The sequence below is a fragment of the Neopsephotus bourkii genome, unplaced genomic scaffold, assembly GCF_033783945.1.
Source record: "Neopsephotus bourkii isolate Nb327-2 ecotype Australia unplaced genomic scaffold, CSIRO-AGI_Nbou_v1 NB_855, whole genome shotgun sequence".
NCBI classification, from domain to species: domain Eukaryota; kingdom Metazoa; phylum Chordata; class Aves; order Psittaciformes; family Psittacidae; genus Neopsephotus; species Neopsephotus bourkii.
In genome coordinates this window covers 2,982,062-2,996,488 of record NW_026901351.1, presented here as the reverse complement: position 1 = coordinate 2,996,488, position 14,427 = coordinate 2,982,062, and the positions used below count along the sequence as shown (strand labels likewise).

Below are 14,427 nucleotides of genomic sequence, written 5' to 3'. Positions count from 1 at the left end.
CACTTGTAGCACAGCTTGAAAACAAACCAAAAAAAAAAAATAATCCAACCAACCAAAAGAAAACCCAGCACCCACACCCCAGCCCCAAACACCCCATATTCAAATTCAGTAGGATATTAAAATGCCCCATGAAAACGTGTAAGTGGTCTTGGTCCAAATCAGTCTTTCTCTACATCCTCCTCCCTTTCGCCAGTCAAATACAAGCCTTTGGCAATCTAATTCCTGGCTATAATTCATATATATATGCACGATTGTACATACTCCTCACTTCTTTTGGGGGGGGGTTACATTTTGCAGGAAGCCATTCTAGACACTGGGAACAAGCCATCATCTCTTCTTGCAAAAGCAAAACCTTACTGCAGGGGCCTCTCCAGTCCAAATGGTCAGGAATCCAATACACAACAGTCTTGCAGAAATCAGCTGCCAGATTTATTATTCTACCTGAAAACCCCAAACAAACAAAACAAAAAAAACCCGAACAAACAAAAAAGTGGAATAAAACCAGACTTTAAATAAACCTCTTAGGTACATTTTAAAAAGGGTTAATCAGTTCATTGAAAGACTTTTGTATCTTCTGCTGAGAGATCATGTAATGTTGGTCTGATTGCTTGCTTTGTTCAGTGAGTCACTACCATATACAGATATATATATATTTCCTCTTAAATATTACACATTTGATGCATTTTTTTCCTCTTTTTTTCTTTTTTTCCCTTTTTTTTTTTCTTTTTTTTATCCAACCCCTTTCCCAAATACCCACATCCTGCCACAGGCAAGAGGTGCTCCATGCTGACATTAAAGAACCAAAACCAATACAAAGACTTTTCATCAAAGCATGTTTCATTCGAACCTTATTTCAATGGAAACCACATCGTTTTAAACAATCTTACTCAACCTTTTCCCTTTCCTTTTTGCTAATTCTGCAATTTCAGACTTCTGATTCTGGGTTAATCACTGAAAATTTAAGTGCCACTGAGACTTACAGATGACGGAATTAGATGACATATTAAGGCATATATACACTCCCATAAAATATGTTGCCTTACAGATCTGAGTAAATTAAATACCTGCCCAAATATTTTTATGCACCTGTGGTTTCTAGTGACCATTACTTTTTTAATTAACTGCATATTAAAATATTCATAGCTTAACTGGTCTCTTAACTGACAGAGGATGGAAAATTAACCCACCACCTAAGACTGTCTTTGAAATCTACCCATTATGATGTAACTTATTCTCGTTGTTTTATGGCTATGCATTCATTTTACTCCAGCTTCTTGGGAATACTGGAAAATGAATTACTCCATGTAACACCTATTTAAATTTCACAAACAAAGAAATCAAGACCTTACCCCCTCTCCCTCCCTTCAAACTAGGAAATACTATATTTCAGAAAAGGTGCTCATAAATAGTTAAAACTTTCAAGGTTTTGTCAGGGCTGGTTTTTTTCCTTTTCATTCTACATATATGAGAGTACGTGTGGCTTGTGAACAAAAAAAAAAAATTTGAAAAAAAACCCAAGAAAAAAAGAACAACCTCAAAATTTAAATTGTCTTCTGAGCATATCTGACCACATTTACGTTTAGTGTCCAAAACAAGTTGATTGGTAACATCAGTGCCAGCACTACAATGTCATACAGCGACTTCATGGTATTGTTTGACAGTTCATCTAAGCCTCCGTTCCACCGAAAATTACAAAAGGTTCTGCAGAGCTTTCCTTAGCAAGCTGAAGCTTACTAGTCATTTGTGGATGCGCATAAAAGCTGCTTATAGCACAGCTATGGTGTAAGCTACTTTCTAAGCAATAAATGGTTCAAGTCATCTATTTTGTCCTGAAATGCTACCTGTAGTTACAGCATTGCTTATAAATGGTCATAGTAAATTCAGCATCAAAGAGAATATTACAGAAAAAGACAGCAGCAGAAGCATTAGCATTATCTAGTATTTATATATGTTATCAACATAACACAGCAGTAAAAGGTTTAAATGCATATTAATGGGTACCATGTCTAAAAATTACTAAAGTACCTATTTAGTGTATTGGATATTTTTCTGAAGGAGTGCTTGCTGTGTCTAAACAGCATAATTAGATATGTGACTTAGTACAGTTAATTCCTATTGATTAAATAACTTATTTATGTACCAAAGGAAATGGAAGGATAGAAAATGTTTTCTCCCTCCCAATCATGATCCTGTATTTAATGCTGACATGATCATCAGAAAGCCTACCACATGTAATTATTACCCTCAAATGGATCTTGAAAGGTCTAAGCCATAGCATAGTCCATATGTATAGCAACATGGCACCAGATATGTCATGCAGCTTCAAGTATGTAGTCAGAGATTTTCCTGCTTGGTCACTGTACTTATGGTCACTTGGTCATTAAATAAGAGTTGTTTGGGGTCATACAACCTTTCTAGGAGTCCATTAAAAAAAGAAAAAGGAAAAAAAAAGGAAAAAATAACAACAAAAAAGAGAAAAAAAAAGAAAAACTCTTGAGATAGATGTTTTCAGAGGCAAGGTGCAAGGTCTGCCACTGCAAGCTTCTAAATTAAATGCTGTGGTATATGCGTTGCTTCTCTTTTAGAATTGCAGAAAGACAATTAAGAATGGCAAGAAACAAATGCCCGAGGCATGCTGTGCTGATATCATCATCAAAGTGGTTATTTTGCACAATGAGAATTAACTGTACTACGGATACCCAGAGAGAAAATGTACAATATCTTATGCTGATATGAAACAAAACAGACATGATATAGCTTTTTTGTACTTAAAACTTGTATGTTCCCTTCCCAAACTTAAGTAAAAAGCAAACCCACCCTTTTCCTCCTGTTACATAGCATAACATTTAGGTTCCAACCCTCCCCTTTCAAATAAAGTGCGCTGTCCATGGCAGACCATAGGAGTAATGCAACAGGAAAAGCCCCTTTTAGTGTACTATTTAAAAAACAAACTGAAGTCGATTTAGCTTTCCTCTGGGTCTTGTGAAAGAGGAGAAGCCTAAAGGAGGGGGGAAATATCCCCTTCACTGTCACTGTTGTTAATAGACATAGCCTTCATTATAGGGGTGGGTGTTGCAGCAGCCACCGTCCTGCATGTAGACCATGCTCTCATCAAAGTGGGAGAGAGGCACAGTGTCCTCCTCGTTGATGTGGCGCTCCATGTCAGTCTTCAGTAAGGGGCGCTGGTTGTCTGGAAAAGCCATGGAGAAAAGCGCTTCAGGGTCGCAAACAAACTTGTAGACATATCTTTCTCCAGCCACCTGAGTACAAAAGAAGGGAGAAAAAGGTGAGGCATAAGACCTCATGGTTTTACAACTCCAAGTTCAACAGTATTGTGAAGAACCCACCTTCATTATACAATTAATAAGGCAACAGCAGAACTGGTAAGGCAACGACCTAGTAAGACAACAGGGATCTGCAGAAGCAGACTGTGCAGAGTGCTCTTGATTTTGCCACACGTGATATCCTGTTGGAAGACGGACTAGGTATTCTACTTCTAAACACTTGTTTGCAATCATTTCCTATACTTAACCACAAATGGAACTGTTCTTACTGGAAAATGTAAACAAATTGTCACTATAGTGGCAAAATAAAATGACTAAGTCCAACACACTGTGTGCAAGGGGAAAAAAGAATCACATTGCATGATAGAGATCTGAATTTCACTTTACATAGATTGATTCATACTTACGTATAAAAGCACTTAAGTTATAGTGCATGCTGATTGTACAGGGACAGTGTAAGCAAATACGCAGGCTAATATGTACTTAGCAATTGCTCATGCAAATCTGGGACATTTGGATTTGCTTACAGAGGCACAATTTGCCCAAGGATCCTACAGTTTCCCCTTATTCAGAAATAGCACCAAATGTCTGCGCTGCATCTTCCTCAAAGCTAAACCATGATAAAAACAATACAGGTCTTATAAACAAAACAAAAAATCCAAACAAAAACTAAACCTGCATGCTCATGGTTTATCAAGATTATTTTAAAATAAAGGTTATATTGTCTGCTTCTTGCAATTCTAGCTAGCACAGCATTGGAAGTGAGTGAATGAAGGTGGCAGAAGTGTTGCAAACTTAAATCTGTTCTTATTGGTGGAAAACAGTCTGAATCACCTCCTCAAATTTTCATCTAATTTAGTCTACAAATAATGTAAAGTTTTAGTAGAGGCTTTATCTGCAGTAGAATTTTTTTTAACAAAGGCATGTCAGCAAGCTTGACAACCTGATGGCTGAGTTCAGAAACTGGGCATTTGCATTACCTGTTGTCACTTCTAAACTTAAAAGGGGAAACATGCGCATATAAACCTTGCAGTAAAGAAACCCACTGTGAATCTACAACCATCATTACTTTCTAACATATACTAATTGGCCAGATAGGGTGATCCCATGACAAACCTCAAGCACTGCTATGTTAGAAAAATAAGCATCTAAAATACCTTTTAAAACGTGTGGTTAATATATTCATGTAGATAGTAAAGTAGTTTAAGAAGTAGTAAGCTATGTGTCAGGAGAATTTGTAAACTTTCCATATGGAATGAACGCGTGGGTTGGGAAGCATTGTCAGCCTTATGGTATTCCCATCCCCACATTTTTCAACTTGTTTCACTCTGCTACTTATTCTTGCCTCTATGTTACCTTTGAACTGTGCCCACACAACTGTCTACGCAGCTGAGCTGTAACATGCTACAAGGAACCCCTCTGCCTGAACACTGCCCAGCAAAATCAAGCATTTCTGCTTCTCTTGACCAGACCCAGTCTCCAGTCCACTTTACAGAGACTCAATGCAGTTAGGTGACAAATAAAAATGGATGGGGATCTGTGCAACTGAAGTACCATAAATCAATACCAGGCCAGACTGTCGTTCAAGCTGACTCCTGGATAGTGAAGAAGGAGAGCACTACAATGACCCCATAATCAAAGCAAAAAAAAATTGTAACAGGCAATTCCAAATGAAGACTTCACAAAACCTACAGGAAAAGTTACTCAGTAACTTGAGCAGAGACCATTGTTTCCATTCAGGGCAAATGGCAAGTTCAAACATGTTACATCATCATGGGTCACAAAACTAATATGAAAAGATACGGATCAAGCACAACGTGTTCATTATGATCTTTGATCACACATGCCAGTTTTGTAGATGCAGCAGAGAGTTCTCTCCTATTGATTTCTCAATCTACATAGTATATACAGCAAGATTTAAAAACATACACGTAAATCAGCAAGCCACAGTAGAAGGACGGCTTGAATACTGTCAGCAAGACCATATATAAATTACTGTTAAATATTTCTCATAGTTCAGCCTATTATAAAATATTAAATTCCACTTAAAAATGGTATTATTACAGCAAAATTGGTAAAATATTAAAGTATTTGGTATGTTAATAGGTGTCATTATTCTCCCCTATCTTGCACTTACCAAAGTACCCAAGTGTTGGGCAGCTAATTTAGATCTGCAAAAGATTATTCATACCATACTCTACTGTTTCCCTTTCCCAGGTGTCAGGAACCTCTTTTGGATATTTCTGAATATCACCTCTTTCCCTATAAGCATTTTGTGCATTGTGTGAACTAAAACCACAGACATTTTTTATATAGAAAAAAAAATCTTGATGCATATCCTGGACCTGGTAAGTAAAAAAAACTCAGTGTTTGCCTAAATAGAAGGAAAATCTGCATAAGCAATGTGGTTACAAGTACTCCTAATAAGCTGAGTTGTGGATTAACATGCAACACTGGTGAAATTTAATACAAATTAGCTACTCACCTTTTGCATGATTCCCTTTTCATAATAATAGCGAAGTGATCGGCTAAGTTTATCATAGTTCATAGCTGGCCTATTTTTCTGAATCCCCCAGCGACGTGCAACCTGCCACAAAAATGGATTAGCATTGATTCATTAAATGCATTTAACAATCAGATCTTAGATACTTTATTTGGGTATGGAAGAAGGGGAACCTTGCAGGTGCAAGGAATAAACACAAGAGAAAAGGTTGCCACAAACTGAATTTCCCATGTACTACTATGCTTTTTAATTGGACACAGAGTCATCCCTTAAACTTGAAGCAGACTTACTTATTTGCAAATATGGTAGAGGATTCGGGGGGGGGTGGGGGGGGTGGGGGGTGGATGTTGTGCTTGTGTTTTAATAGAGAAAACCAGCGAGAAAATAAAGACATACAAAGAGATTATAGACAAAAAATATTTACCAAGTTCCATCAGAAAACTTTCATAAAAGATGCATTCTGCTCTTTAGGTTGATACTCTGGGCAATTTTACTATTCCTGTGATTTCCTTGTAGTCAGAAGACCAAGTTACACGAAACACACATGCATACACACTTAGTTCATGAACTAATACAGACTGTACTTGGAATGACAGCAACAGCGAGACTAATAGGAGATGCAAGTCTAACACCAACTCCCAGTTTTAAATATTACTTTGGCAAAGAAAGTGGTTTACCACAGGAGGTGGGGTAATCACTCGGAAGAACTACATAGTAGTATGAAAACTGGGACAGAAACCTCACAGTTGCATCTGTATAATTTCCCTTAAAAAGTAAGAATAAAAAGGGAGCTGCAAGCAACTCCTGAAGCTGCTCCATAGAGAACAATATAACTTATGATTTCTACTTGCCTTTACACTTCCTGATTTCTCACCAAAGGTAGTTTTGGACAAAGAGACCTTTGGTTTAAAGAGCTTAACTGCTTATTTCCCACCTGAAACTAGAATAGGCTGTTGGTGACATTTCAGTTATTGGCTGTACAAATTACTATCACGTCACCAGAGGGAAAAAAAAGTCAGAGATGATGAACTCTTTAAAGCACATTTTATAAAAATGTTTGATGTGCATATGCATACAGCTCTGAAAAAATGAGAGAATAGCCAAGCAGCTTCTCTGCAGAGTGCTCTACAAAACCTTCCCACAGGTGTGTGGAGCCTTTTGATGCAAACCACAGACAACATGCAGCACTAAGAATTGAAGGGGACTAAATAACAACAGCAAAATCCATGACTTTGATCTCCGTCTGGACAATAATTTTTTAAATTTCTTTTGAAAGCATTATTTCCTTTCAGTGGTGCAGCTTTTCAGGCTTATATACATTGTCAAGGCCCTGCTAACTCCAGCCATGCTATAGCTGTATTGAAACATACCTCAAATCCTGTCAATTTATTCCAGCTGTAGATTTGGCCTAGATGCATAACCTTGATCTGCCTACTCATCTTTATAACATATGCCCACATCACTCTTTGTTTATCCTACCAAGGTTTTTTTTCTGTGTTAATCAGAGTCCTAAAAGTCCACATGGCAGGCTTGCATGACAAATCAATACACAGCGAAGACAACTAACAACAAAATAATGGTTTAGAATATGAGATATTGTGTGGTATTTTGACATCCCTAAATAAGCAAGCAGGTCCAGAAACAATCTTGGTAAGCAAGTCTTCCTATCCCTGAACGGCACGGAGTAAGATTTCATAAATGCTGTGGAAGGCCTTCAGGTTTCTAGCCTTCCATCCCACCTTCCTGCCGAAGGTTGCTGTCCCTGCGACAAAGCAGCATAAATGGACCTACACCTAATTTTTAGCTCCACAGTCTGCAGTTACCTACTTTCTGAATGAACTATGGTGCTCAGGGAGATGATATATATTCATTTTTGTTGTCACCCTTTCTACAAGGGCACAAACCTCCAGAAAGGGATGGGATGGAAAGGTCATGTCATTAACATCCTAACCTGCCACAGCTGAACCAACAAGCTCTTTGACTTCCCTTCAATTTACACCTGGCAACCAACAGAAGCCAGCAACTTCCTGCTGGCTATTCTTATTTTAATTGACAGTTGCTGTCAGATCCATGACATTCATATGAAAACAACTTAGGTCCCTTTGTACTCTCTAAGAACATACCAAAGTGAGGCAAGTTCCAAGTAGCCTGCCTCCTCCAGATCTTGGATGCAGTGCTGCTCAGAAACACAAAGCAACTGCTACAAAGTCAAACAAGCAGATGATCTGTTTAACTTAAATCAGAATATCCAGCTCTTCAGGGAATTACACAGTAAGGAAACCTTAGGGGTTTATTTTGGTACTTTCCATTCCTGAGCTAATGAAATCTATAAAGTTTTTGCACCATCTGCTGGAAACCATTTTTCAATGAAATTCTTCAGTCTTGAAAAACTTTGAACATACATTACAGACAAAACAAAAATGGTAAAAAATACTGAGAAAGGGGTAAAATTAGATACCTCATACACCGAGCTCACACAAAAGCCTTTCCAAAGATTTCACTCTGTTCTGGGCCTGGTCGCATGACTAAGAAGACCATGGAGGATGCTAAGGCTACAGTCTTGCCAGCAAAGTTTTGGTAGGAAATCAGCTAAGACTGTTCTGTGGTTAAATCCTCAGATGCGCAATGCCAGGATCTGCCACAGGGACTATCACTAGCACGGGGGATGCACAGACAGACGAGAGCCAGCACACAGGTGCTTCCAGCAACCTCCCCTCTGCTAGACCATGTCAGGAAGAAAATGGCCATCAGTGCTGTTGCCATTCCCAACTACTCTATCATCCCCTTAGGGCTGTTGGCATATGATGTAACTTAAATGCAAGAAAGCTTTCAGACGCTTATGCCAGCAAATGGATGGCAAACAGCAGAAATAGCTGGTGGAACACACAAGTAGCCTTACACCCCCTAACATTCCTAGTCAGCTCTAGCTCAGAGATCATGAAAGACAATTTGCTGCAGTCTCCTCTATTACTCAAACCTGTCCAAGGTGCAAAAAACTAAACCAGAATGATACTACTTTTTGACAACCCTAATCAAATTATACAAATCAGTGTTACCATGAAATTCATATACACATGCTTTTCTAATGGTTTCCATGGCTGTTTAGATCACAGGATAGATAATGCAATGCTACCTAGTCCAAAAAAGCTTATGTAATAAAATGTGCAATTTATTCCTGTTCATCACACAAGTGAAGTAACTCATGCTTCAGCAAATGTACATGAATACAAATAATTTTAGCGAGTCCTTCATGGTTCAGGAGAGCTGTGCATGTGCATGACTGTTTGCAAGCCCAGGATCTAAGCATGCACTAAACAACCTAAGGATACAGATGAGGAGAAAAACTGAAAAAGACTCTAAAAAAGAGGAGAGTTTATATAATTTTGATGGGATTTTACTGCCTGACAATCTTAATCTCCTAAAAGTTCTACGTTCCCACAATTTCACATTGAAAAATATTTGGTGTTGAAAGACTATTCAGCGACAAGTTGTCAAAGGATTTTGGAACACGGCTATTCATGATGTGGTTCTGATAAATCCAGGCCCCACAATTTATGCCGAGTATTTTATAACTCCAGCACTTGCAGTATTTTTATTATTTTGTGCGACCAGGAATCAAGTTTATGCTTAACCACGACTCTGTCCTAACTGAAATACTTCCCTTGTCAATCATTTCCATCATCACCCTGCCAGAGTGCTACGAAGCAAAATACTGAAGAAAAACAAGGCCTAAGTCTGAAGGGGCACTATTACATTTGCAGGATCGGGCAGTGGATGTCAGGGCATGCTGCCTAGCTAACCTACCTCCTCTGGCTCAATCAGCTTGAATTCCATGCCTCGGCCAGTCCATGCTATGAAGTGAGAGTTTGATGGGTCATCAAGAAGAGCTACCAAGAATTGCCACAGCTGAAGCGAGCCTCGCCGTTGATACGTAGGTCCTTCACGGTACATGCCTGGCTCCTGTTTGACATCACCTATACAGAATAGCAACAATGTTCCATGAGCAATGCGCAAAATGCATCAGCACTCTGCTCATCAGATAAACCAGCAAAGCAATCACTGGGGTTAATAAAGCAGAGGGAAAGGATTCTTATTACCCAGACATCCACAAATGCAACATTCCCTTACCTGCTGTTAAACACTCTTAAAATGACATATTAAAATACCAAAAAGTACCTAAATTCAGTCATGATTTATGGAAGTCTCCCTAAGCCTATCCCTATATATTTCAGATACATGCAAATCTTGCCTGCAAACCATTTTGCAACATCCTCTATCTGTAAGAACACAAACTATTTTTGTAAGCAACTCTGATGTCTTAAGAACTGCATTTGTGTACTACACTTTACACAAGCCCCAGTTTTGGAAATGCAACGCGTGCCTCATAAAGCTGCAAAACCCTATTGACAGAAACTTCTTTTGCATGCAAACGCTTCAAAGGAAAATTTGACAAAGTATTTGACTTGGACTTAAACAGCATGTGCTTTATGTATAGGTATGCAAATCCTGCAGATATGCGAGTTCCTCTGTGGCATACTGGACTTGCATATAATCACACATTCCTTTTACTCATATCTACATACTAGATTACTATTCGTCCTGAAAAGCAGTAAGTTAATTTTTCTAAAATTTCAAGTTCAGAGGAAGCTTTTAAAAAGCAATCACATTCTGCTAGCTGTTCCACAAACTGCCAATGAAAAACCATCCTTATACATCCATACTGTGTCTCTGCTGTTTTTCAACCATATTCATACTAAACAACTCATGCAAACAAAAACCAGCTAAAAGGTCTGATGCTGAAGCAGAGAGTACTTTTTTTTTCTACACACTTTGACACGAGTTCATGATACGCTGGTAAACCCCCTCATTTCAACTATCAGAACAGCAACACCCCCCCCTCCCCCCCCAATAAGCAGTGTGACCTGTTTAATACAGAATACCACGACTTCACATTTGACCACAACATTAGAATGCTCTGATGGCCATTAAGGAACAGCTTTGTGTGGTGAAAGAAAGAATAATACTATTAAAAATGGAGCACTTCCTTCTGTAATCAGGAAAGAAAATTGAGTCAATAGCTGTGGAAAACTAATAAATCAACACTAAGCTTTGTGGTTTATGTGAGGCTCAAGTTCCAGTCCTGAAAGGCCTACTTCTTCAAGGACAGAATTTTTTTTAATGATAGCTGAGCAATGCACAAATAGCTGCTGCTGTGTTACAGAGGATCAGATTCTTTGCCTGTGCTGATCTTTGATTTCAAATGAAGCAGCTGAGAATCTGCCTCTGAAACATCAAGTCTACTCCTGAGCTTATTCCACTTTTGCTTAACTGGCCAAAACATGATGATACATCTGCTATTTTTTCCTCAAAAGTCCTCTTGCTACTAGCATAAACACAACTATTTGTAACACATCTGTCTTCTAGAGTACAAGGTGTTCTCTCAATGGACGGTCATAGAAGCTAGCAGCAGACTACTTACTTTGCAAGCACTCAGATTATTTCCAAATATTCATTTCTGTCTTTTACTTTATTTTTATTGCTTTTCCATTTTCATTCCCTTCCCTGTACAAAATCCAAACAAACAAAAAGGATTTTCAAGACATAGACAAAATGCTACTCCTGGAGAGTTTTAACTTCTTGCAGTACAAAATCTGATCCCATTCCCATAACTGTAATTATGAATTTTCCACTGGTACCGAAAAAAGATCGAGTCCACAGTCATTTCTGGGGAAGGAAAAAAAGCTGACATGATGTGCTTTAAAAAGGAAATCTAAAAACTAAAACTAAACCAACATACATCCCAAAGCCAGAGTATAAAGTAGCCATTCAATAGAACACCCTTTCAGTGAATGTGTCAATCCAGTGACAAAGTAATACCGGATTGAGCAATCTTCAGTTAGGTATAGAGTTATTTAAAATCCTTTATTTATTTCTTGCTATTCTTTTGCTATTCTTGTAACCCTGACATGCATATGGTATCTCCTTTTGAGGAACATGTAATTCTTCAGCTTACTTTCATTTTGGAGTCTCCCATTCTTCAGCAAACACAACAAATGATGCTAGACACACATCAGTTTTTTAATCCATATAAGTGATTCTCAGGGAAAAACAAATAAAATAAAGCAGGACAAAAACCCCAAGAGTTTTCCAGCTCTACTTTTAGCTATGGTCAGAGAACTGTTCCAAGTTTATCAGAAAGTATCTAATCTTTCCTGCTAAAATAAATAAAGCTGGACAGACATATACTAACAAAAAGCAGCCAATCTATCAAATTTAAGTAATGGGTCTCCAAATTACTTTCCAAAGTTGCAGACTAACAGAGTCACTGGCAAGAAATACTGAGTTCATCTACTTTGCCTATAATGAAATATTTCTGAAATCTACTGAGTTACACCAGGAAACTGATTTTACATCAGAGTAATTGAGGATAATTTGGGCCATTTATTTTAATTGACCTCAGAATCCCTCTTGAAAAAAAAAAAAAATCTGTTGTAATGGACAGTGTTGTAAAAAGATCATTGATTTGTTATCAATCCCACTGAAAAATAAAACACTAGTACAATGTTTAATCTTGTGCAAATACATTGACACAAACACAAAAATGCCCTATACACTCACTCCCCACTATTCATCACTTCACAGACAGCAAGACAAGAGTCTTAATTCTCAGTAAAACCAAAGCTGCTTCTTTCTGTGATGTTTTGTTGATTGTAAGAACAGATTTCATTAAATCTCAAACAACAAGTTGTATGTGATCATCAGTGCAATGGAAATCCTGCTATTACTTCACAACAGTGTAGGAACTGAGCTCCTTTGCCACAACTCTGGATATAGCATCTTTCGCTGGCAAAAGTCAAACAACATCCTATTGAAGAGAAGACTTTGGTTTCCAGAGACAAAGGTCAGCTTTGGTTGGGCGCACTGCAAATGGTGTGTTAAGGAATCCTGAACTGGAATGTTACCAAGGTTTTTTGATCAGCAGCAGAGAAAAGTCCCTCATCTCTTTCTTTTTCATCTCCCCACAGAAGAAAAAGAGAGAGAGATGTGTCATACATACCATCAAACTTCTCTGGAACAACGCAAGTGTCATCATAAAACTGCCTCGGTCCTTTTTCATACATACAGCCTGTAAGTTAAAGAAAGAGAGGTGTTTATATAAAAGATGCATGGAGAAAGAAATCACAGGCTTAATGCCAGAGGGAACACTAAGTCACAGAGGAATCAGATTAATATCCCACATCCTTTACACACCGCCCAATCGCAACATTTTGGCCACAGTACAGGGGTGTTTAATTAATGTGCACATTCCCAAAAGACTGTTAATCTCCACCTGCAAAAATGAAAAAGCACCCATTTTTCTCTATGATTTATTCCAAAATGTTTGTTTCCTGTTTGAACTAGCACGGCTTTGACTTTTAACCATTAGTTTCTGCGGGTCTTCTCCCTGCAAAACTAAAAAAGCCCTACTTGGTATTTCCTCCTCGCACTCACAGAAGTCACACCCTGTCTCGATGTTTATTCCAATTAAGATTACTCTGTAAAATTTAATTTGTTGTTAAAAGACACTCTCTGTAACCCTGCATTCTTTCTAGCACTCTCTTCAGTACACGCTCTCACTTTTCAGTATTATTTTAATGCTTTGGTTAACCAGAACTGTACTGCATGCAAGTTTTCAGCCCCATCAGTGCTACTTAGCAAGACAAAACATCTCCTCCTGTCCTGCCACCCTATGACCCTCCTTTTGCCTGTGCAAATATTACAGAAGGCTTTTCTGCCATACGGTTGCAATGTTTGGTTGGGCTGGTTTCCCACTGTGAAGCCTAGAAGGAGGAGGCCCATCTCAAACTCATTTTTTCCAGTATACTGTTTCCTGGTTCCATAGGCCTGGTCTACATTCAAGCATATTAAAAGAACATCATTTAATGTGCCCAGATTACCAAACAATTCAAACTGCTTTGTGTGACTGCCCTGTCCTGCCCGTTACTTACCACTCTGCCTACCTCTGTGCCATAAAGTTATCTATTAACTTTGTTCCCTATCTTTACTGAAAATGTTGAATAGCAACACGCCTGATATCAATTCCTACAGAACTATAATAGAAACAATCCATTCAGAGATGATTGCCCAGTGACAGCCACTTTTAGATCTGTCAGTTGGCCAGGTCTTAATGTATTTTATGTGTACTTTATTGATACTGTTTTGTGCTAACTTCTTAATCAGAATGTAATGCAGTGGCAAATTGAATGCCATAAAAAGTCTAAGTATACAATACAAGTATATCAATCAAATGTTTAATCTCAGCAAAGAGTAGAATCAGACCTGACATGACCTTTATTCCGTAAAATCATGTTGACTGATCTCCAAATACAAAACCCAAATATTTATCAAACATCACTGTTTTTTCTATGTCATTCATAATATTTTTACCACCACCTACAAGTGCACAACATGGCTAAGATAGGGGAAAAACAATCTGTGCTGTGATTAAAACTCAAACCTATTGACCTTAGACCTGCAGTTTGTGGAACTTTCCCTGATGTCTTTCACCTCCCTTATCAAGCTTCTATACTTCATGTAATTTCATACACCAAGACTGTTAGAAACTTCCATCCCCTGTTTCACCCTCCTTGTTAAACACTA

At 38.2% G+C, this 14,427-nt stretch overlaps 1 protein-coding gene across 5 annotated transcripts in view; it reads right to left on the bottom strand.

Moving 5' to 3' along the window:
- Positions 1-2,465: 2,465 nt before the first annotated feature.
- The window catches only part of ETV1 (ETS variant transcription factor 1), a 64,944-nt gene continuing 52,982 nt past the window's right edge, over positions 2,466-14,427 (bottom strand). For 4 of the 5 annotated variants that reach the window (XM_061356459.1, XM_061356458.1, XM_061356460.1 and 1 more), the window contains 4 exons: positions 12,845-12,915; positions 9,592-9,761; positions 5,770-5,871; positions 2,466-3,260 (listed from right to left, as the gene is read on the bottom strand). In XM_061356459.1, coding sequence (XP_061212443.1) covers positions 3,039-3,260; positions 5,770-5,871; positions 9,592-9,761; positions 12,845-12,915 — 565 coding nt within the window. In that variant the 3' untranslated portion in view covers positions 2,466-3,038. The remainder of the gene's footprint in view (positions 3,261-5,769; positions 5,872-9,591; positions 9,762-12,844; positions 12,916-14,427) is intronic. The other variant, XM_061356461.1, reaches the window with a different exon arrangement.